This window comes from Hyperolius riggenbachi, chromosome 10 (assembly GCF_040937935.1).
Source record: "Hyperolius riggenbachi isolate aHypRig1 chromosome 10, aHypRig1.pri, whole genome shotgun sequence".
NCBI classification, from domain to species: domain Eukaryota; kingdom Metazoa; phylum Chordata; class Amphibia; order Anura; family Hyperoliidae; genus Hyperolius; species Hyperolius riggenbachi.
In genome coordinates, this window is record NC_090655.1 from 282,033,846 (window position 1) to 282,059,652 (window position 25,807).

At 46.8% G+C, this 25,807-nt stretch overlaps 1 protein-coding gene across 1 annotated transcript in view; it reads left to right on the forward strand.

Moving 5' to 3' along the window:
- Positions 1–25,807, forward strand: part of LOC137537252 (uncharacterized) — a 1,269,057-nt gene that overhangs the window by 310,823 nt on the left and 932,427 nt on the right. The window contains exon 20 of the mRNA XM_068259342.1: positions 4,095–4,512. Coding sequence (XP_068115443.1) covers positions 4,095–4,512 — 418 coding nt within the window. The remainder of the gene's footprint in view (positions 1–4,094; positions 4,513–25,807) is intronic.

Below are 25,807 nucleotides of genomic sequence, written 5' to 3' on the forward strand. Positions count from 1 at the left end.
GCTGGAATTCTGGAGGTGGGGGGGGAGTGCGCAAGGGGGGGGCCTAGGTGAGGGAGGGGAGGCTTCCCCCCCTCCCCGCCGCTCTGTGCCCACTTTCCCACCTTCCTGCGCTGTGCCCCCCTCTATCCTCTTAGGACGTCCCGCGCACCTGCCGACCCTGCAGAACTCCTGGGGATGAATGGCTGTAGACAGCCTCTGCAATCTGTATTGCATAAGCTAGAAACACGAAAATTGTTTGCTAAAACAAGAATTTTCGGCAAACAGTGTCATAAACAAAATGGCTGCTGGGGAATCCCCGTTCCCCGGAGGCCACCTCAGAGTGTCAGAATACGCGTTATTTCACATGAATGGGTGGGTCCAGGGGATTAGGGCACCTCCTGCTCTGGTCACCTGGACCCACCATCTATGTGAAAAATCACTGGTTTTGCCACTCTAGTGTGGCCTCCAGCGATCGGGGATTTCCCAGTGGCCATTTTGATTGCATCACTGTTTGCCGAAATTTCTTGTTTTAAAGGCAAAATTTTCGTGTTCTCAGCCTCTGCTATACAGATGCAGAGGCTGACTGTGACCATTCAGTGGTGGGAGTTCGTCAGTGTGGGAGGGAGGTGGGATGTCATAAGAGGATACTGGCGTGGGACCACTCCTGAGGTTACTGGCGTGAGATTATTGCAAGGTAAGTATCCCTGGTTAATTTAGAACAATAAAGAACTTTTTTCGTTGTCGTGTTTTTATTTCTTTTTTTTTAACTCTGCTGAAATGGGTAAGGGGTACCGTGTACCCCTATACTCATTTCTCCTGGGGAGGGGGCGGCTTCCGGGGTCCGCTTGTTAAAGGGGAACCCCGGATGGCACCATGAACCCCCCAGGACGTCGGCGGCCCCCACCTCCTCCTGGGGCACCGGAGGTGGGGAAGAGCCTCTTGTCCATGGATTGGACAAGGGCTCTGGGGGAGAGGGGGAGGTTGGCCGCCCCTCTCCTCCAGAGCCCCCCCCCATACCATGGACCATGCGGGCTGGTATAGCTCAGGGTGCGAAGCCCCACGTGGCCGGGATTCCGCATTCTGGCTATCCCAGCCTGCATGGGGGACAAGGGGTTAAGGAGGCTTGGGAGGGGGGACCCCACACTGTCTGTTTTCATGAAATGTATACAATATGTATACAGAACTCGGAATGCAGTAACCTGTACTGCAGCAGTGTCATTTTACACGGTTTAAAAAACATTTTTCTTATGAAACTTTGAAATCGATTTGCTCAAAAACTATAAGCTCTTTTTTTTTGCAAAAATTTTTTTTTACCATGTTCCTACTCATCTGCTTAACATACATGCCAAATTTGGTGATGATAGCATGTACGGGGGCTTTACAATTAACCGCAGAAATTAACACTATTTAATTCAATAGATATGCACTCGGAACACGAAAATTCGGATCACGAAACTCGGTTTTCGCATGCGGTACACGAAATTTCGACGAAATCGGAATTCAGCTGTTCCGATCAGCCCTAGTACCCATGGGATGGAAGCTTTCATAATGCAATACTGAATTGCGATCAGTGCTCTTATTGAATAGATCAATCACCAGTTCTCCTCCCTCCCCTCTGGTGACAGATGTATCCAAAAACGATACAGAATTTAAATCACTGTGTGGCGTTAACTTGATATAAGGGCAGCAACCGTGCAGCTGAACAATAAATTCCATAAGGGTCTCCTGTGGCCCCCTCCATATGCAGAAAACATCATCAATATAGCGCCACCAGCAAATCGCATGCCGGTGGAATAATGCATTATTGTAAACAAATGCCTCTTCGTATAGGCTCATATATAGATTTGCATAGGAGGGGGCCACCTTCGACCCCATGGCAGTGCCACAACGCTGCATGTAAAATTGTCCCTTAAACTCAAAATAATTTAAGCGTAAAACAATCCCTAATAATGTCAAACAAAATCTCCTCTGATCTAAGAAAGATCAGTACGCGTCATCAAGAACCAATTGACAGCCTCCACACCCCCATCATGTGGGATGGACGTGTAGAGGCTGTCCACATCAAGAGTCACCAGGAGGATCTGATCATCAGGCAGATGCAATTCCCTTATCTTCTCAAGGAACATGGAGGTGTCTCTCAAATACGAAGGGGTCGATCGGACCAGTGGTTGAAGTAAAGTATCCAAAAATTTGGCAAGGGGTACAAATATCGAGCCAACCCCAGCCACAATCGGGCGGCCTGGGGGGTTGGCTAGAGACTTGTGTATCTTGGGGAGTGTGTAAATTCTAGGGGTGGAGGGATGATCAGCCTTTAAAAAAGTAAACAGCCCATTATCAATAACGTTTTTTCTCAAAGCATCATGTAACACACTATCGATTTGTTTCTGTATCCACGCCAGGGGATCTCCCACTAGTGGTTCATACACTGCTTCATCAGAAAGCTGTCGTAGGATCTCATTTTCATACATACTTGTGTCCATCACCACCACCGCCCCACCCTTGTCGGCTGGGCGGATGGTGGTGGACACATTGTTCTGCAGGGCACACAAAGCCTCCCTCTCATCCCTACTGAGATTATAATGTAGGGTATGTTCACCCTTCCTCACACCCTCCTCCAACTTCTTAATATCACCTTGAACCTTAGAAACAAAATTGTCTATCACAGGGTGACTCGGGGGTAAAAAAGAGCTAGGGTTTCTAAAGCCCAGCTCCTTCAACCTGAATTGTCCATCAGCATCATCTTGATTAATAGAAGGAAAAGTGGGTAAACATGAAAAGAAATATTTAAATCTAATGTTCCGGAAGAAACGAAACAGATCTTGATCTAATTGAAAAAAGTCAGTGGCAAAAGTAGGACAAAAAGAAAGTCCATAATTCAAAACATGAGTCTCTAACGGAGATAACGTATATGGGGAAATATTTACCACAAGGGACTCTACTTCCTCCTCCGGCGCAGTACTCGTGGGCTCAGAATTTTCTTGGAAACTGCGCCTCCTCCGACGCCTCCCTCCCCTATGCCTCCTCCTCCTCCACAGTTTGGGGAATCATCCCGTGAAGAGGCCCCGGATTCCTCACGAGGCGAATCAGAGCCGGGTCTGGGGGGCCTCCCACCCCGAGGCGGTTTTCTCCCTCTAGGGGATGTTGTGTAATATCACAATATCCTTATTTGCACAATTGGGGACAAGAGAGAGATAAAGGGACATTACAAGGGGCATATGAGTGACACGAGGATACAATGGTAATAAGAATGTGTAAGTGACACCACATTGCTCTACAAACATAACACAGATTTCTTGCTATAAGTACATATAGGTCTGTTGTCATAGGAGTAACACATTGCTGCCATTGTCTCATCAAGCTCTACAATTTACAGCTTTTCAATATGTGGCCAATGCTTTATGTGTAGGGAGAGGCAATGAGATGCAAATAACTCTGTACTTGTATGCAAATATCATGCAAATTGTATTGTCTGTGATGTATAATCACATTTTTCGGGAAGTTCATTTCATTGCCCAAAATCCAAGATACAGAAAATGTGCATGCAAGGCAAAGTTACGTGATTGGCTGCCTGTAATGAGCACAACCTTCTGCAGTTCTCTGTCAGGCTGATAACTAGCGATGGTCAGTGACATGCCAGTAACTCTGAGATGGTGAATATGATAGTCTAATTATATGTAGAGATACACAGATGCTGCATCTGCCCCATTTCCATTCTGCATTATCTTTGCATCAACTTAGAATTATGAGCAGCTCACTGACCCTCCCTAATGATATGCTACTTATATGCAGAGCAATGCAGATGCTGCATCTGACCCATTTCCTATCTGCATCATCTTGGCATCATTGTGGAATTATCAGCAGCTCAGTGACCATTGTTCCTCCCCTCAGAATTATCTAACAGGAAGTTTCTCTATTTACAGGGCGGAGTCCCGGCATCAGGAACCTCTCAGAGACTCGTCTCTCTGTATCCACAGACTGTACAACGGATGATGATGTCACTGGACAAGAGTCTCCTGCAGATATCCTGGTGACCCCAAATATTCCCCCAGACTCCCCTCACCTGCCTAACCCTGAGGGGCCCCATACCCAGCACAGCTCTCCCCCTGCTGGAGGGTCTTATTCCTGTTCCATGTGTGGGAAAGGTTTTGTAAGGAAATCACATCTTGTTATTCATGAGAGATCTCACACTGGTGAGAAGCCCTACTCATGTGCTGAGTGTGGGAAATGTTTTGGGCAGAAAGCAAACCTTGTCATACATGAGAGATCTCACACTGATGAGAATCCCCATGTTTGTGCTGAGTGTGGGAAATGTTTTGTTCAGATATCACATCTTGCCAGACATGAGAGACTTCACACTGGAGAGAAGCCCTATTCATGTGCTGAGTGTGGGAAATGTTTTGGACATAAAGGACAACTTGTCATACATGAGAGATCTCACACTGGTGAGAAGCCCTATCCATGTGCTGAGTGTGGGAAATGTTTTGGAGAGAAAGGAAATCTTGTCAGACATGAGAGGTCACACACAGCTGAGAAGCCATATTATAATGTTTTGAATGTAAATCACTGCTTGTGAGACATTTGTGTAGAGTGTGGGAAATGATTTGGCCATAAGTGTTCTTTTTCTTTTACTTCTTGCAAAGCGCACATGGCAGCATTTTTACACTGAATCCCGAGGACTCTTTTATGCTGCTCAGTGCATTAGATTGTTGCTGCTCCTTGATAGTGTTGGACATACTTTCCAACAATCTGTTTGCAAATGGTCCACAAATATTTCCGCATCCGTTCGCAAACTTGAAAAAAAATTACATAGGGACAATTTCTGGCCACAAAACTGGACAGTGGAATGCCGGAGGGGGATCCATGGCAAAAGCTCCATGAAAAATTACGTAGTTGACCCAGAGTCATGTTTTAATCTCTAAAGGGCAGAAATCACAGTACATTTCTACATTTGTGGAATAAAGTGCTGTAAAACGTCCGGCGTGTGTACACATTGATCAGGTAGTGTGAGGAGGGTTAGGCGCGGTTCACACTGACAGACAAAGTGCCGCATATGCCGCACCACAAATAACAGCAAAGAGCTTTAGTGATAACATCAGGTGAGTGAATAATTGTTTTTACTAGTGGACACCTCCAGGATGTAAATGTTAGTCCTCTCGGTGACAATATTTGTGTAGTGGTGACAGTAGCTGTGCTTGTGCGCACGTTCACGGAAGTGCATACGATTACGGTTTTCCAGCCTGTATGGTTTTGCGGAATCGACTGTGAATACACACACGCACACTGTACACACACACACACACACACACACACACACACACACACACACACACACACACACACACACACACTGTACACACACACACACACACACACACACTGTACACACACACTGTACACTTACACACTGTACATACACACACTGTACACACACACACACACACACACACACACTGTACACACACACTGTACACACACACTGTACACACACACACACGCTGTACACACACACACACACACTGTACATACACACACTGTACACACACACACACACACACACACACACTGTACATACACACACTGTACACACACACACACACACACACACACACACACACACACACGCACACTGTACACACACACACACACACACACACACACACACACACACACACACACACACACACACACACACTGTACACACACACACACACACACTGTACACACACACACACACACACACTGTACACACACACTGTACACTTACACACTGTACATACACACACTGTACACACACACACACACACACACACACACTGTACACACACACTGTACACACACACTGTACACACACACACACGCTGTACACACACACACACACACTGTACATACACACACTGTACACACACACCTGATTTTGCAGTGTGGGCCCAGTGTTGGCTTAGTAGGCTTTATTGATCATCTGAGGTGACCATAAAAAAATAGTTTTTTGCAAAACATATGCAGCGGATTGAATTAAGTCTGGTCACAATGAAGCAACGACCTTATCATCTCGGGTGTGCAAAACACAATAATATAGCTCATTGAGATACGCAAGCATATGTTCATATGTAACATATGTTCCACAGTCCCTCACAAATGCATCCAGTCCAATTTCCCCAACCTTGGCATTACTTAATATAGTGCTTGACGCTATTGCCCCGACATACAGACCAATTGTCTTCCACATACTAGCGGCCGCAAGAGCATTCATTCTACAAAGCTGGAAAGCAAGTGATAGCTCATCCATATTCCAACTTAAATGTCTGTATGAACAAAATGTTTTGTTAGAGAATATAAGATTAGGTCTAGATGCCAAAGCCCCAAACCTTCTCTATACTTACTTCCCCCTTGGCCAGATGGAGTAGAATGAGTTAAATTGACCACATACATATACAACCTTGAGATTAGACTCTAATATTAAGTGAGATCATTCACTTTACCAAGGTCAGCCCACCCAATACCCAATATTCAATTTCTAAAAGTGTCATCCTCTGTAGGGATAAGATTACACCCTCTAATGGTCTTCCTTCACAAGAGAGAAGTGAAATAGTTTGTTAAAATATTTTCTTATGTTTTGTGTTGGTTTCTTACTCGTAGCAATACTAAAACACCAGGTTAGATGACACTATTGTTCATTGGCTAAAGTTAACAAGTACAGTGGCTTGCAAAAGTATTCGGCCCCCTTGAAGTTTTCCACATTTTGTCCCATTACTGCCACAAACATGCATCAATTTTATTGGAATTACACATGAAAGACCAACACAAAGTGGTGTACATGTGAGAAGTGGAACAAAAATCATACATGATTTTTTACAAATAAATAACTGCAAAGTGGGGTGTGCATAATTATTCGGCCCCCTTTGATCTGAGTGCAGTCAGTTGCCCATAGACATTGCCTGATGAGTGCTAATGACTAAATAGAGTGCATCTGTGTGTAATCTAATGTCAGTATGTAAAGGACAGCGGAATGGCCGCCGCGTGCTCTGACGGCGTGGAGGCTGTTTCCACGTCCGCTCCGGCGGTTTACGCGCGGCGACATGTGTCTGATGTTATACAGCCTTCCTGTGCACATAGGCTGCGGAATACACGCGCGCGCGGCAAGACAGAAGCTTTATGGGAAGCAGAGAGGGATCAGCTGACCCCGTTGGTCAGCTGATCCAGGGATGGATGCAGATTGGCTGGAAGGGACTGGGCGGCGCTGGCCAGCGCTGCACTATATAACCACCTGTCCCTCAGTCTCACATCGTCTGCCGTTGCAAATGCTTCATGTGTTAGCACACAGACCTTAGTCAGATCCTACAGTGTGGTTGAACCAGGAAGGACCTGGGAATCCACACTGAGCTAGATTACCTTCTCATGTTATGTCAGTTACAGGTTATACTTTAGACCAGTTCCAGGGTGTTGTGACTACGGACCTCACACCCAAGACTAGGATACTGTGTCAGTTACATGTTATGCTTTAGACCAGTTCCAGGGTGTTGTGACTACGGACCTCACACCCAAGACTAGGATACTGTGTCAGTTACATGTTATGCTTTAGACCAGTTCCAGGGTGTTGTGACTACGGACCTCACACCCAAGACTAGGATACTGTGTCAGTTATATGTTATGCTTTAGACCAGTTCCAGGGTGTTGTGACTACGGACCTCACACCCAAGACTAGGATACTGTGTCAGTTATATGTTATGCTTTAGACCAGTTCCAGGGTGTTGTGACTACGGACCGCACACCCAAGTTTAGGATACTGTGTCAGTTCTATGTTATGCTTTAGACTAGTTCCGGGGTGTTGTAACTACGGACCACACCCCCAAGACTAGCACTGTATACCTGTACTTTCTTTAATCAGTTCTTATTAGCAGCAGGGCTTCCTGCAACCAGACCTAGGCCCCTCTCCTAGGGAGCCTTTGGTCTAGGGATTCACCCGCAGCCAGGAGTGAATTCCCTTCTCCTTACTAACTCCAGTTCCACTGGCGTTTCTCCCTCAAAGTGTTACTGTTACACCATACACTCATTCCTCAGGTGTCCAGAGGTTAGACATACCTGGATTATTAGTGATTCTGCAGATCATTCATAATCTGGTGTATATCTGCATTATTGGTGAGTCTGCAGCCCACCAATAATCAGATTCTCTCTGCGTGTTGACACCAATCGTTACAGAACGGCAGACCAAAACAATATGGACGCACTTGACAGTCGTCTGCTTGCAATCACCACCTCGGTGGAGAATTGTATCAGCGTGCTGGATAGTCATCAGACCCAGATTAATGCTTTGTCTGGGTCTATACAAGCCCTTCAGACGACTGTTAACTCAGTCCGATCCCCTCTTGTTACAGACTTACGTATGCCTGTGCCTGAGAAGTTTTCTGGTCATAGATCTGACTTTCGAAACTTTAAAAATCGAGTGTTATCTTACTTGGAGTTGAGACCTAATGCTTCAGGTACTGTGGCCCAGAGAATTACCTTCATTAAGACACTATTGACTGGGGATTCCCAGACCTGGGCGTATGGTCTTCCGCCGGGTGATGGGGCCCTGTCCTCAGTGGAGGAATTTTTCAAAGCTATGGCCATAATTTACGATGATCCGGACTTTGCCTCGACCGCTGAGCGGAAGCTCAAGATGTTGCGGCAAGGCAGAGATTCGGCAGAAACTTATGCATCAGAGTTCAGGAAGTGGGCAGTGTCAGCTAGATGGGGCTCATTTGCATTGTTGGATTGTTTTTTGTCAGGATTATCAGATGCAGTGTCTAATCTGATGTTAGGATATCCTGAACCTAAAACCATTGATGAAGCCATTTCACTAGCAATCAGAGTAGACCGTCGCCTACGGTATCAGAGACAAAGTCGGGGCAGGAGTAGTGTGAGATATGTTTCCTACGCTTCCTCGCCACCTACCTCACCTCCCCCTGAACCCATGCAGATTGGACGTTCAAAATTGTCCCGGGTCAAGCAGACTCGTAGAAAGACTGAGCAGCTCTGCTTGTACTGTGCAGAGGAGGGTCATAAAGCGCAGAACTGTCCCAAGAAGTCGGGAAACGCTGTCGCTTAGGAGTGATCAGAGGTAACACCCTAAGCGCACAGAGTTTACCTCTCAAAGATGATCGACTGCTCCTCCCATGTACCATCTCATGGGAAGACCAGACAGTTGCTACTGAAGCCTTTCTCGACTCCGGCTCGGCTGCCAATTTTATTGACTATGATTTTGCTAAAAGACTTCCTATTGTCCCTTTGAGTCATAAGGTGCTAGTTACTGCAGTGGATGACTCTCCTCTGCAAAGTAAATACCCTCTGTCTCAGACTCCAGAGTTGGGGGTCACCATAGGGGTTTTACATAGAGAGAGTCTGCAGTTTTTCGTGTTACGAATGGCAACTTCCCCCGTCATCCTTGGTCTGCCATGGTTGCGCCTTCACGCCCCTCAGATTGATTGGGCCTCTGGTCAGCTAACGAGCTGATCTACCCGCTGTTATCATCATTGTTTGGCGAAGGTAACCATGGGTAACACCAGAATCCAGGTGAAAGGATTACCAGAGCAGTATAAAGATTTTGCTGATGTCTTTTGTCCTAAATCAGCAGACAGATTACCCCCTCACCGTCCCTTTGACTGTCCAATTGATTTAAGATCTGGTTGTATGCCTCCTAGGGGTCACCTTTATAACCTGTCCGGGCCAGAGAAGTTGGCAATGCAGGAGTACATCAAAGAAAATTTAGCTAAGGGTTTTATCCGCCCCTCCCGGTCACCTGCGGGCGCTGGGTTCTTTTTCGTTAAGAAAAAAGATGGAGGCCTCCGTCCCTGCATAGACTATCGGGGTCTAAATAAGATCACTGTGAAAAATCGTTACCCACTACCTCTGATTGACGATTTATTTTCCCAGATCACCAACGCTAAAATTTTCTCGAAATTGGATTTAAGGGGTGCATACAACCTGGTGCGTATTAGGGATGGTGACGAGTGGAAGACAGCCTTTAACACACCCGATGGGCATTACGAGTACCTAGTGATGCCCTTCGGGTTGTGCAACGCCCCGGCGTCTTCCAGGAGCTAATTAACGAGGTTTTCAGACCAATTTTGGGTAAATTTGCATTAGTGTATCTTGATGATATACTAATCTTTTCAGCCACTCTTGCCGAACATCGGAGACATGTCAAGTATGTGCTGGAAAGATTGAGACAGAATCAACTATACGCCAAACTGGAAAAGTGCATTTTTGAGGTGACCTCTGTTGCTTTCTTGGGGTATGTAATATCTACCTCGGGCCTCTCTATGGACCCTGGGAAAGTCTCTGCTGTACTGGACTGGCCACAGCCTGTAGGTCTGAGGGCCCTCCAGAGATTCCTGGGTTTTGCGAATTACTACAGGAGATTTATTAAGGGCTACTCTACAGTGGTTGCGCCCCTCACTAGTCTTACTAAGAAAGGGGCTGATACTTACCACTGGTCCGAGGAAGCTCTCACGGCTTTTGGTACTCTAAAGAAACTGTTCTGTTCTGCTCTTATCCTGAGACACGTCGATGTCACCTTCCCGTTCATAGTAGAGCAGAGGTTGATGCCTCTGAGGTGGGGGTGGGGGCTGTGCTGTCTCAGCGTTCTGGTTTGCAGGGTAAACTTCACCCATGCGCCTACTTCTCCCGTAGGTTTTCCCCAGCGGAGAGAAACTACGATATAGGCAACCGAGAACTCCTGGCCATCAAGTTAGCCTTTGAGGAATGGCGACATTGGTTAGAAGGAGCAGAACATGTTATCACAGTTTACACAGATCACAAAAACTTGGAGTACATAGAGAGCGCTAAGAGACTCAGTCCCCGACAGGCCCGGTGGTCCCTGTTCTTTTCCAGATTCTCTTTTGTAATTACTTATACTCCTGGTAGTAAAAACATTAAGGCTGATGCCTTGTCCAGGTGTTTTGAACCCGAGACGGCACAGCCCTCGGCACCCGAGACTATTCTGCCTCGGAAGGTGGTTTTGGCAGCCACAGAAACCTGGACGGATTGGGCTGCTACCTTGGCCCCATATCAGCAGGAAGTCCCAGAGGGAAAGCCTGAGGGAGTGTTATTTGTGCCCCTGCCCTTTCGCTTGCAGCTTTTGCAGCTGTTTCACTCCCATAAGAATGCTGGTCATCCAGGGGCCACCAGGGCACAGGATCTCCTTGCCAGGTGTGCGTGGTGGCCATCGTTGGCCACAGACTGTAAGGAGTTTGTGAGAGAGTGTGCTGTGTGTGCTAGGAGCAAACCCTCCCGACAGGCTCCGGTGGGAACCTTGCAGCCTCTGCCAGTTCCAAGTAAACCGTGGACTCATCTGTCCATGGATTTCGTGGGTGAACTCCCCAGGTCGGAAGGCATGACTGTCATCTGGGTGGTGGTAGACAGATTCAGCAAGATGGCCCATTTTGTCCCTCTGAAAGGACTTCCCTCCGCCCAAGAGCTGGCTAACCTCTTCATCCAGCACATTTTCCTGCTGCATGGCATTCCGGAGAATGTAGTGTCAGATAGGGGAGTCCAATTCGTATCTAAGTTCTGGAGGGCATTTTGTCATCTTATGGGCATGGATCTTTCATTTTCATCAGGCTACCACCCGCTGACGAATGGCCAGACTGAGAGGGTCAACCAATCCATGGAACAGTTTCTCAGATGCTACGTGGCTGATGCACAAACTGACTGGGTAAAATTTTTACCTTTCGCAGAGTTTGCGTACAATAACCTGAAAAGTTCTTCCTCCGGGTTTTCCCCATTTCAGGTGGTGTCGGGAAGGTCCCCTAAGTTTGCTCCTTTGCCAGTGGCATCTACTCCTTTCCCAGCATTGGAAGATTGGCAGCTGGCATTGAAACAAATTTGGGCTCTGGTGAAAACAAATTTGGGAAAGGCTTTTAAGTCTCAGAAAAAGCAGGCCGACAAGAGACGCGCTGCTGAATGGGACTTTTCACCAGGAGATTTGGTCTGGGTGTCTACGCGGCATCTGGCTTTGAAACAACTGTCACCCAAATTAGGGCCTAGATTTGTGGGGCCATTTCCAGTCACCAAGAGAATTAATGCTGTCACCTATGCCGTTGATCTTCCTACCAGAATGCGTGGTGTAAGATCATTCCACGTGTCATTGCTCAAGCCGGCAGTGCAGGTGGATTCCACTCCCCCCCCCCCCCCCCCTCCCGTATTGATTGATGATCAACCTGAGTATGAGGTTGAGAAGATTCTAGACTCCCGGCTGGTGCAAAATTCTGTGCAATATTTGGTACACTGGAAAGGTTATGGTGTGGAGGATAGAACTTGGGTACCAGAGTGCCGCATGCACGCAGATGAGCTGAGGAAAGAGTTTCATGACTTACATCCTGGGAAGCCTGGTGGGAAGTGTCCGGAGTTCACTCCTCGGAGGGGGGGGGGGGTACTGTAAAGGACAGCGGAATGGCCGCCGCGTGCTCTGACGGCGTGGCGGCTGTTTCCGCGTCCGCTCCGGCGGTTTACGCGCGGCGACATGTGTCTGATGTTATACAGCCTTCCTGTGCACATAGGCTGTGGAATACACGCGCGTGCGCGGCAAGACAGAAGCTTTATGGGAAGCAGAGAGGGATCAGCTGACCCCGTTGATCAGCTGATCCAGGGATGGATGCGGATTGGCTGGAAGGGACTGGGCGGCGCTGGCCAGCACTGCACTATATAACCACTTGTCCCTCAGTCTCACATCGTCTGCCGTTGCAAATGCTTCATGTGTTAGCACACAGACCTCAGTCATATCCTACAGTGTGGTTGAACCAGGAAGGACCTGGGAATCCACACTGAGCTAGATTACCTTCTCATGTGATGTTATTCTATGTTATGCTTTAGACCAGTTCCCGGATGTTGTGACTACGGACCTCACACCCAAGACTAGGATACTGTGTCAGTTATATGTTATGCTTTAGACCAGTTCCAGGGTGTTGTGACTACGGACCGCACACCCAAGTTTAGGATACTGTGTCAGTTCTATGTTATGCTTTAGACTAGTTCCGGGGTGTTGTAACTACGGACCACACCCCCAAGACTAGCACTGTATACCTGTACTTTCTTTAATCAGTTCTTATTAGCAGCAGGGATTCCTGCAACCAGACCTAGGCCCCTCTCCTAGGGAGCCTTTGGTCTAGGGCAGGGGTGTCAAACTCAAATAGACAGAGGGCCAAAATGAAAAACTTAGACCAGGTCGAGGGCCAACAGTGGTATTTAACACCCCCCCTTTTAGAATGATCGCACATCACCTGACAATTTGCCCCTAAATGCTATAGCCGCGGTGGAAAAAAGCCCATCCCTTAGTATAGGTAGGTAGGTAGCCAGGTATAGGTGCCCCCAGTATTGGTAGCAAGGCATAGGTGCCCCCAGTATAGGTCAGCTAGGTAGGTGCCCCCAGTATAGGTAGACAGGCATAGGTTCACCCAGTATATGTTAGCTAGCTAAATGCCCCCAGTATAGGTTAGCTAGGTAGGTGTCCAGTATTGGTTAGCTAGGTAGGTGCCCAGTGTAGGTTAGCTAGGTAAATGCCTGCAGTATAGGTTAGCTAGGAAGGTGTCCAGTATTGGTTAGCTAGGTAAATGCCCGCAGTATAGGTTAGCTAGGTAGGTGCCCAGTGTAGGTTAGCTAGGTAAATGCCCCCAGTATAGGTTAGCTAGGTAGGTGCCCAGTGTAGGTTAGCTAGGTAAATGCCCCCAGTATAGGTTAGCTAGGTAGGTGCCCAGTGTAGGTTAGCTAGGTAAATGCCCCAGTATAGGTTAGCTAGGTAGGTGCCCAGTGTAGGTTAGCTAGGTAAATGCCCCCAGTATAGGTTAGCTAGGTAGGTGCCCAGTGTAGGTTAGCTAGGTAAATGCCCCCAGTATAGGTTAGCTAGGTAGGTGCCCAGTGTAGGTTAGCTAGGTAAATGCCCCCAGTGTAGGTTAGCTAGGTAGGTGTCCAGTATTGGTTAGCTAGGTAAATGCCCGCAGTATAGGTTAGCTAGGTAGGTGCCCAGTGTAGGTTAGCTAGGTAAATGCCCCCAGTATAGGTTAGCTAGGTAGGTGTCCAGTATTGGTCAGCTAGGTAAATGCCCCCAGTATAGGTTAGCTAGGTAGGTGCCCAGTGTAGGTTAGCTAGGTAAATGCCCCCAGTGTAGGTTAGCTAGGTAGGTGTCCAGTATTGGTTAGCTAGGTAAATGCCCGCAGTATAGGTTAGCTAGGTAGGTGCCCAGTGTAGGTTAGCTAGGTAAATGCCCCCAGTATAGGTTAGCTAGGTAGGTGCCCAGTGTAGGTTAGCTAGGTAAATGCCCCCAGTATAGGTTAGCTAGGTAGGTGTCCAGTATTGGTCAGCTAGGTAAATGCCCCCAGTAGGTAGCCAGCCTTCGCCTCCCCCTCCTTCTCCAGCCGCCGCTCTTTTACCTCCTGGAGTCGGCGGCCCGTCCTGCATTGAAGTCCGCACCCCTGATCCTCCTGGTGGCGCGGCATGCAGCACAAGCATCAGCAGTGACGCTAAGGCAGAAGAGCGGCTCCCCAGATAACATTGCGTATACAGGAAGTACTTAGCTAGGTTAGCTAGTTAAGGTTAGCTAGGTAGGTTAGCTAAGTGCTTCCTGTATACGCGCCTATTATAACGGAGCCGCTCTGCTGTCGTCCTGTCACAGCCGATTCCTGTGCTGCATGCCCGGCGGCGAAGATGATCAGGGGAGCGGACTTTAGTGCAGGACGGGCCGCCGACTCCAGGAGGTAAAGGAGCGGCGGCCGGAGAGGAAGAGAGCCCAACCTCCAGACGCATCCAGGGGCGGAGCAAGGAAGTGATAGAGCGTAGCCACACCCTATCACTAGTACAGGAGGGAGGGCAGTGCAAGCGTCAAGGGGCAGCAAGAAAAGATGACGGGTGGGAGGGGGCGGAGCCGAGAGTGTGTCCGTGGGCCAAAATCAATGTTAATCGGAAAAGAACTGGAGGGCCGAGTTTTATGGCGCTGCGGGCCAAATTTGGCCCGCGGGCCAGAGTTTGACACATGTGGTCTAGGGATTCACCTGCAGCCAGGGGTGAATTCCCTTCTCCTTACTAACTCCAGTTCCACTGGCGTTTCTCCCTCAAAGTGTTACTGTTACACCATACACTAATTCCTCAGGTGTCCAGAGGTTAGACATACCTGTATTATTAGTGATTCTGCAGATCATTCATAATCTGGTATATATCTGCATTATTGGTGAGTCTGCAGCCCACCAATAATCAGATTCTCTCTGCGTGTTGACACCAATCGTTACACAGTACAAATACAGCTGCTCTGTGAGGGCCTCAGAGGTTGTCTAAGAGAATATTGGGAGCAACAACACCGTGAAGTCCAAAGAACACACAAGACAGGTCAGGGATAAAGTTATTGAGAAATTTAAAGCAGGCTTAGGCTACAAAAAGATTTCCAAAGCCTTGAACATCCCACGGAGCACTGTTCAAGCGATCATTCCGAAATGGAAGGAGTATGGCACAACTGTAATCCTACCAAGACAAGGCCATCCACCTAAACTCACAGGCCAAACAAGGAGAGCGCTGATCAGAAATGCAGTCAAGAGGCCCATGGTGACTCTGGACGAGCTGCAGAGATCTACAGCTCAGGTGGGGGAACTATTAGTCATGCACTGCACAAAGTTGGCCTTTATGGAAGAGTGGCAAGAAGAAAGGCATTGTTAACAGAAAAGCATAAGAAGTCCCGTTTGCAGTTTGCCACAAGCCATGTGGGGGACACAGCAAACATGTGGAAGAAGGTGCTCTGGTCAGATGAGACCAAAATGGAACTTTTTGGCCAAAATGCAAAACGCTATGTGTGGCGGAAAACTAACACTGCACATCACTGTGAACACACCATCCCCACTGTCAAATATGGTGGTGGCAGCATCATGCTCTGGGGGTGCATCTCTTCAGCAGGGACAGGGAAGCTGGTCAGAGTTGATGGGAAGATGGATGGAGCAAAATACAGGGCAAACTTGGAAGAAAACCTCTTGGAGACTGCAAAAGACTTGAGACTGGGGCGGAGGTTCACCTTCCAGCAGGACAATGACCTTAAACATAAAGCCAGGGCAACAATGGAATGGTTTAAAACAAAACATATCTATATGTTAGAATGGCCCAGTCAAAGTCCAGATCTAAATCCAATCGAGAATCTGTGGCAAGATCTGAAAACTGCTGTTCACAAACGCTGTCCATCCAATCTGACTGAGCTGGAGCTGTTTTGCAATGAAGAATGGGCAAGGATTTCAGTCTCTAGATGTGCAAAGGTGGTAGAGACATACCCTAAAAGACTGGCAACTGTAATTGCAGCAAAAGGTGGTTCTAAAAAGTATTGACTCAGGGGGCAGAATAATTACGCACACCCCACTTTGCAGTTATTTATTTGTAAAAAAATGTTTGGAATGATGTATGATTTTCCATCCACTTCTCACATATACACCACTTTGTATTGGTCTGTCACGTGGAATTCCAATAAAATTGATTCATGTTTGTGGCAGTAATGTGACAAAATGTGGAAACTTCAAGCCGGCCGAATACTTTTGCAACTTACTGTATATACTGTATACCGTGATCTCTATGATATTTTATTAAGATATAAAAAAGCTTAGAATTGTTAACTTGTCTCTGAACTCTCTATAGCTCGCTTCTCCCTGTACGCTGGTATGTATTTTTTTTTAAAGAAACATTTTATTGAATTTTTAACATAACAAGACAAAACAGTCAAAAAACAAAAAACAAAAAAAAAAAAACAAGCCTCTTAACAAGGCAGTTCCTCCATCAGTCAAATCTCATTAACAGGTAGCATACATTAGCAATTTATGAGACAATATCATATTAGGCTGCGTATATAATGTGGTACAGTAGTATACTTGTTTGGGTATTACTTTAGGCAGTCTTATCTAAGTATACATCCATCTTATATGTTGATCCGTTATGAACTATAGGTGCAAAACTTGTACCGTTTCTGTAATATCAAGATTAGGAATGATTACATCCGAAGAGTCCAACCAAAGGCTCCATACGTTGTCAGATTCACTGAACTGGGCTCTAGCTTGGTAAGTAAGTGTGTATAGAGGGATGGCTTCATTAACCAATTTTATCCAGTCTTTAATCTTGGGGGGATGGGGATGTCTTGTGGTTATTGATTTTCTAACTTAATAAAGTAGTATCCTAATGAGTATTTTTTTATATTCACCACATGCCATGTACCCCAGTATACCACACCTGGAATGAATAGACGACTGGCAAGGCAAGCTTAGAAGAGATGAAATGGATGACAGATTTCCAATATTTCTGGACTTGTGGACAGGTCCATACAGAATGTATAAAATCCACATCGTGCTCTGTACATTTGAAACATATACCATTATGTGTTCGCCCCATTTTTGCCAGACGAGCAGGAGATAAATATGCCTGATGGAACCATTTTACCTGTATCACCTTGTCCTTTGAGGCTATCACTGTATTGAAGTATGTGGTATGGAATTCTTCCCATCCAGTATCAGTAATTTCTGGGTCTGCCTGTTGCCATCTATCCCTGTATGAACCAAATCTATTAACGTATCTATTAGTCATGATAAAGTTGTAATATGTTGAAATTAGTTTGGTGGTCTCTTTGTTCAGTAATAGTGATTCTAGTGGCGAGGGGTATAACAAGACATGCTGCAGGCCCAGTTGTGCACGAGCAGTGTGGCGAAACTGAAAGTACCTAAATAGCGAGTGGCGGGGAATATTAAATTCTTGCCTTAGCATAGTGAAGTCCTTAAAGGATCCATTGTGATACAGTTGGTTGACATATTTAACATCGTGTTTGCACCAGAATGAAATATCAGGTATAGTCAGAAGTTCAGGGAGGTTGTCATTGAACCAGAGGGGGGTGCTGGGGGACATGGTCATTGGCAGTGGATCACACAATTTTTGTGCTTTCTTTTATAGATTTTCACTGTATTCTTAATAAGTAAGGCAACCTTGACTCCTATTGGGATTTTCCCTCTGTATATCACATTACATAATGTCTCATAGGATGATATTATGTCGGCCTCACTATTCATGGCCAAGTCAGTTCTGCAAGAGCCCAGCCAGTTAGCTATTGGGACTGGACAAGTGCGTCCAAGGTTCGTTTGGCACCGGCAAAGGCTGTAATGTACCCACCGGTGCCTGATGAGAGGGTATACCTAACAAATTCTTTACAATCGAGTGTCAATGAAGGCCACCAGACACATCTGGCCAATAAATCTTGTGTTCGAACAGCACCAGGATGCCCTGCATTCTTATGAGCATGAAACAGTTCTAAGATTTGTAGGCGAAAAGGAAGTGGCACAAACAAAACTCCCTCAGGTTTCCCTTCTGGGATATCTTGCTGGTAAGGGCCTAAGGTAACCGCCCAGTCTTCCCAGGTTTCCGTGGCACCAACTCCCTGGGTAGAATAGTCTCAGAGGTTGTGGGCTGAACTGTCTCTGACTCAAACCAGCGAGATAAGGCATCTGCTTTAACATTCTTACTGCCTGGTGTATATGTAATAATAAATCGGAATCTAGAAAAAAACAAGGACCAACGTGCCTGTCTGGGGCTAAGTCTCTTGGCCCCCTCAATGTACTCCAAATATTTATGATCATTATAGGCCGTGATAGTATGTTCTGCTCCTTCAAGCCAATGGCGCCATTCTTCAAAGGCTAACTTTACCGCCAAAAGCTCCCGATTGCCAATATCGTAGTTTATCTCGGACGGAGAGAACCTACGAGAGAAACAGGCACAAGGATGAAGTTTGCCAAGTAGGCCAGAGCGCTGAGACAGTACAGCCCCAACCCCAATCTCTGATGCATCCACCTCCACTATGAAAGGGAAAGTGACGTCCACGTGTCTCAAAATGGGAGCAGAGCAGAACAATTTTTTCAATGTCGTAAATGCAGAGTGAGCCTCTGCAGTCCAATGAGAAGGGTCAGCTCCCTTTTTGGCAAGACTAGTGAGAGGTGACACTAGAGAAGAGTACCCTTTGATAAACTTTCTGTAATAGTTGGCGAAGCCAAGAAATCTTTGGAGTGCCTTCAATCCAACAGGTTGAGGCCACTCCAAAACAGCAGAGACTTTAGCTGGATCCATAGAGAGACCAGAAGTGGAAATAATATAACCCAAGAAAGGAACCTCAGTGACCTCAAAGACACACTTCTCCAATTTCACATACAATGAATTCTGCCTGAGTTTACGTAGCACGAACTTCACGTGTTTGCGATGCTCCATCAGATTGGGTGAAAAAATCAGTATATCATCCAAATATACTAATACAAATTTCCCCAAAACTTCTCTAAATACTTCATTTATCAACTCCTGGAAGACGGCAGGGGCATTGCACAACCCGAAGGGCATGACCAGATACTCATAGTGCCGTCGGGTGTGTTGAATGCCGTCTTCCATTCATCACCATCTCTGATACGAACCAGGTTGTAAGCCCCTCGTAAATCTAATTTAGAGAAGATACTGGCATTGGTCACTTGAGAAAACAAATCGTCTATTAAAGGCAATGGATAGCGATTTTTTACTGTAATCTTATTAAGACCTCGATAATCAATACAAGGTCGAAGCCCACCATCCTTTTTCTTAACAAAAAAGAAACCAGCCCCTGCTGGAGATCGAGAAGGACGGATAAAACCTTTGGCCAAATTTTCTTTAATGTACTCCTGCATGGCCAATTTTTCTGGCCCGGACAGATTATAAAGATGGCCTCTAGGGGGCATACAACCTGATCGTAAGCCAATAGGACAATCGAAACTCCGATGCGGTGGGAGTTTATCAGCTGATTTGGGACTAAATACATCAGAAAATTCTGAATACTGTACTGGGACCCCTTCCACCTGAATCTTGGTGGAGCACACAGCAACCATCTCCAGACAATGATGATGACAATGGGTTGACCAGCTCATTAGCTGACCTGAAGCCCAGTCAATCTGAGGAGAATGGAGTTGCAACCAGGGCATACCGAGAATTATGGTGGAAGTGGCCATGTTCAGAACAAGAAACTGCAGTCTCTCCTTATGAAGCAGCCCTATAGTACACAACAAAGAGGGAGTCTGTGAAAGAGGCTGTCTACACTGTATTGGAGAGTCGTCCACAGCAGAAATCAAAATCTGACGGTTTAAAGGTTGTAAAGGAATTCACAATTTCTTGACAAAATCATAATCTATGAAATTTGCTGCAGAAGCTGAATCCACAAATGCTTTTGTAGGCATGGCTTGACCCTCCCAAGTAATGGAGCATGGGATGAGTAAGCGATTATTGTGTAGAGGTAAGCACAGCTCGGCTAGGGTATTACTTCCAACTACTCCTAGGCGGCAGTGTTTCCCGATTTCTTAGGGCAATTTTGAACAACATGACCCTCCCCAGCACAATATAGACAGAGTCTTTCTAAACTTCTGTGATTCTTCTCCACTGGATTTAACCTTGACTGACCGATCTGCATCGGTTCGTCTTGAGATGACGAAGGTGGAGAAGAGGTGTAAGAAGATGTTTTAACTGTGGCTTTACCACGGGTCTGTCTTTGATAGCGAATACGGCGATCCACCCGCACCGCTAATGAAATTGCTTCATCTAGGGATTTAGGCTCAGGGTGCCCTAACATCAAGTCTGAGACAGGATCGGAGAGACCTGACAGAAAACAGTCTAATAAAGCATATGTTCCCCATCTGGCTGAAACGGCCCATCTCCTAAATTCAGCGGCGTAAACCTCTACCGGATTTCTACCCTGCCTGAGCATCTTTAACTTCTTCTCAGCTGTTATAGCAATATCCGGATCGTCGTAAATAACGGCCATAGCCTTAAAAAATTCCTGAACTGAAGACAAGGCCTCATGCCCTGCCTGCAGACTATAGGCCCATGTTTGAGAATCTCCCGTTAACAAAGTCTTTATTAAAGTTACCCTCTGGTTCTCAGATCCTGACAGATTCGGCCTTAACTCAAAATAAGAGAGCACCCGATTTTTAACGTTCTAAAAGTCAGACCTATGACCCGAAAACTTCTCGGGTACGGGCATACGTAGATCCGTAACAGAAGGGGGTCGCACTGCATTAATAGCCGTGTGAAGTACCTGAACAGTCCCAGACAAATGGGTGATCTGAGTCTGATGGTTATTAATCACCCCGGTAAGATTGTTTACCGCAGTGGTCAGGACTTCAACCTGGCTACGCAGAGCATCCATAATGTTTGGTCTGATGTTCTGTAATCTGATTCTACTTTATAAGTACAAATCAGGGCCAGTTCTAGCTACTGTGGGGCCTCGGGGAAAAAGTAGCTTGGGGGCCCTACCAGGGCCGGTTGAAGGGTGTAACAGTAAATATAGATAGAGATACCCACTGTTCCAGAGGAGCTCGTAACTAGGGATATCTCTAAGGACACAATGACAGTGACCCAGCAGGCTGGAGACACTAGGAGCAAATAGGTTCACCCGAGGAGCGGCTGAACACAGACAATATAGAACGATGACTCGAGGAGTGAGTGATTAAGACTGTACTGCAGTATTCACCTGAGGAGCAGGTGATATAAACAGCACTGCAACTATTCACCTGAGGAGCAGGTGATACAGATAATTCTGCTGTTAATCACCTGAGGAGCGGGTGATTCAGACTGTACTGCAGCTAATCACCTGAGGAGCAGGTGATTCAAACTATACGGCAACTAGTCACCTGAGGAGTAGGTGACACAGCTAGTAAGTCCCTTACTAGGACTAGGTTCCCTGGTGAGGGCAGGAAGGTCAGACAAGCAGAGTCGGCAACACACGGACAGATAAGGTACAAAAACAGAAGGCCAAATCAGAGTGGTGGACAGGCTGAGTTTGGCAACAGAATCAGATAGGCAAGGTACAGAGTCAGCAAGCAGAAGAATAGTCAAGGCAAGCAGAAGGTCATAACAAATAATACAATTCAATTAGTACTTAAAGCTATCAACAAGACTGACTAAGTGTGGATCCCCAGCTCCTGCTGGTTCTAGCACACTGTAGGATCTGACTAGGTCTGAGTGCTAACACGTAGCATATGCAACAGCAGACGAGGAACAACTGACAGGCATGCTCTATATATACACACAGCACTGCACAGCGCCGCCCCAAACACTCTGCCAATCAGCAGCACTACTGGAGTCAGCTGACCTGCTGATCAGCTGACTCCCCTTCTATTGGCATAAAGGTCCTGTCTCCTGGCGCGCGCGCATAGCCCTAAGTCTTTGAGCAAAGGAAGGACCAGGCAAAGCACCAGGTTGTAACTGTGCGGTGGAGTCCGCCAACATGGCGGAATCTGCCGCCTGTGATGCGGAACCCGTCGGCGTGGGGGAGTCTATCACCTGCAATGCAGAAAGCCCCGGCATGGCGGAGTTCGCCGCGTGTGATGCGGAGCCCGCTGCCTGTGATGCGGAACCCGCCGCCATGCTACTCCTAGTCCTGGCAGCGTTTCTGCCATTCCTTACAGTAATGTGACAAAATGTGGAAAACTTTAAGGGGGCCGAATACTTTTGCAAGCCACTGTATGTTATGACCAAAGACAGAAGTCAGCCAAGTGGAAACTGGCCAGCAATTTCTCAAAAAGGCCAATTTAGTTGTGACTTCACCGGCCAAAGTACCACATTGGCCAGCCAATGTGCAAAATGTCTTTCCTGCCTTTTTACTATTTGCCTGGTGCAGTGTTACTTCCCTGGATGTGACAAAATCTGGAGAGGTGGGAAGGTTAGTGTTGGGCAGAGGAAAGGGGAGGTTAGTGTTAGGCAGAGCAGACGGGAGGTTAGTGTTGGACAAAGGAGAGGGAAAGTTAGTGTTAGGCAGATGAGAGGATAGTGTTTGGCAGAGGACAAGGGAGGTTAGTGTTAGACAGAGGAGAGGGGAGGTTAGTGTTAGGCAGAGGAGAGGGGAGGTTAGTGTTAGGCATAGACCTGCAGGTCGGGTATTTAGAATAAAACTTTTTTTGTCACCTCACTAGCCAAGGTAAAACATATTCTCTTTCATCTGACATTGGCCACCTGCCCAGCCAATTTGGGAATATGGCTTTGGCCATAACATAAAAAACATTTCTCACAAGATTCTACTCTTCTCTGGAATTTTTTTTTAAACAAAGCCGTCACTCTCCAAACCTTACAACCCTGAAGCACATCCTGAAAATGCACCTTTTCAGATAAGCATACACTTTGGCCATTCCACTTTCAGCCTCTGGACAAGCCGAGCTCCTGACTACAATCTCAAACAACGACCCTGGATGAAAACCTTATGCACCTCATTACCTCTTGTCCCCCCCTATTCCATTAGATTGTAAGCTCACAAGGGCAGGGTGTTCTCCCTTTTTGTCTCACAGGTTTCTGTTCAACTGTCACTATAACTTCGTATATATGCGGTTTCCCTCTTCTATATTTTCTACCATGTCTGTAATTTTATGTACACAATTTCTGAATATTTATGCCCCAGTGGTTATTTTACTCTGTACAATGCCACGGAACATGATGGTGCTATATAAATCAATAACAATGATAATAAAAGTGCAAGACGAGGCAGAAGATCAGCACAACTACTGTATGTGCAGAACTAGCAGAGCAATGGAGCATTACTGGAGCTCTGCACTAGTTTTACATGAGGTTTGCTCTAACGTCATACAACTGCATAGCCCCCAACAGTCCCTCTTTGGGAATCCTGTCCCTCTTTCTTGCTTGTCTGTCCCACTTTCAGGACTGATGTACAGATCTATGGAAATATTGTCAGGTATAGCAGTATTACCTCACCAGCGGAGAGTGCTGCGGCCGCCGCTTCCGCATCTGACGTCACCCCGGCGGCGGCCACAACCTCTCAGACATCTTGTATAGCCCCTGGCAGGACAGGTCTCTCCTCTGCACATCAGATTAGGTCAGCACGCTCGTGAGCGGGGCGGCAGGACCTTTATAATCTGAGGAGACGGGTCAGCTGATCTTGCGGTCAGCTGACACCAACCTGCCAATCACACGCTGCTGATTGGTCCAGCCCTCTGGGCGGGTGGTTTGAATTTGCTTTCTGTATTTAAAGGACTTTCGAGGCCAAAACGAAGAAAATTACACTTTACCTTTTTCTTAGCAGAATCCACGGAGGACGCCCTGCGCGTCCTCCGCTCCGTTCCGCCGTCAGTGTAGGCCTTTTCGTTCCCGCAGGGCTTGCCCTGACCCCACCGAACGGGTCGCATCGATGGCACCCCTAAGATGGCCGCCGCCTTGATCCGCGGCTGCGCAGTATGCTTTGCCGCGATTGCGACTGCGCAGCCTTTAGCCTGCCTCCCGCCGCACGCTTCAGGAGGATGCCGGGACTCATACGCGGCGGGCTAAAGGCTGCGCAGTCGCAATCGCGGAAAAGCGTACTGCGAAGCCGCGGATCAAGGCGGCGGCCATCTTAGGGGTGGCATCGATGCGACCCGTCCGGTGGGGTCGGGGCAAGCCCTGGGGGAACGAAAAGGTCTACACTGATGGCGGAACGGAGCGGAGGACGCACAGGGCGTCCTCCGTGGATTCTGCTAAGAAAAAGGTAAAGTGTAATTTTCTTCGTTTTGGCCTCGGAAGTCCTTTAAGCTGGGAGATGTCATTTGCTCATTGTCTGTTGTTGCGAATACTTCGTGTTAGCGCTCAGACCTTTGATAGCTGTAATAATAACTTTTGATTATTGTATTTGATTACCTGTGTATGACTCTTGCCTGTTACGACTTCTCTCTGCTTTACGATTCTGTACCTCTGCCCATCTGATCTTGTTTCCGACCTTTGCTTGAACTTTACTCTGATTCTGTTTGCTGATTCTGTACCTTATCTGCCCGTCTGTTGCCTACCTGATCTGTCTGACTACTCTTTCTCACCAGTGAGCCCTCGTCACTGGTGAGGTTTCCCTCTGTTCTGCTATCTGAAACCTCCTGCTCCACTGGTGAGGTTACCGCTGAGAATCTATCAGAAACTTACTGCTTGCACCAATCACTACACCTTGTGCAATAAAGTTGTGACTTTTGTCACGTCCTACACGCCTTGTGCTTACTATATCTGTATTATTGGTGATGCTGCAGATCACCACATAATCAGATATAGTATCTGTATTATTGGTGATACTGCAGATCACCACATAATCAGACATCTGTTATTCCGCTGACACTATTGTTACATAACAGCAGACCAAAAAAGATTATGGAGGCTCTAAATTTGCAGATTCAGTGTTTAAACACAGCCATAGATCAACTGAATCATTCAATTGGTCTACAGCAGGATAGATTGGACCTGTTGACTGAGGCTATGCATAATCTACAGATATCTACATCTTCACTGCCTCCCACTCCTGTCATAGAGCCTAAGATGGCATTACCTGAGAGGTTTTCAGGGTCTAGATCAGATTTCAGAAACTTTAGAAACAGATGTCTGTCTTATTTTGAAATGAGACCAATTTCTTCAGGGACAGAGTTACAGAGAGTGACACTCATAAAGACACTTTTGCATGGTGACTCTCAAACATGGGCATATAGTCTACCTGAGGGGCAGGTGGCTCTATCCTCTGTTCAGGAGTTCTTTAAAGCCATGGCAGTGATCTACGATGATCCCGATATTGCCGCCACGGCTGAAAGAAAATTAAAGGATCTCTGTCAGGGGTGTAGCATGGCTGAAGATTATACCTCTGAATTCGGGAAGTGGGCAGTATCCTCTAGATGGGAGCATTTTGCCTTACTAGACCGATACCTGTCAGGGATATCAGAGGCTGTTTCGGATGTGATTATTAGCCATCCAGAGCCTAAAACTCTTGATGAGGCCTATCTATTAAGATTGATAGACGATTAAGGTATCATAAGCGTGACAAATCACACATCTTTGGTGGTGAAAT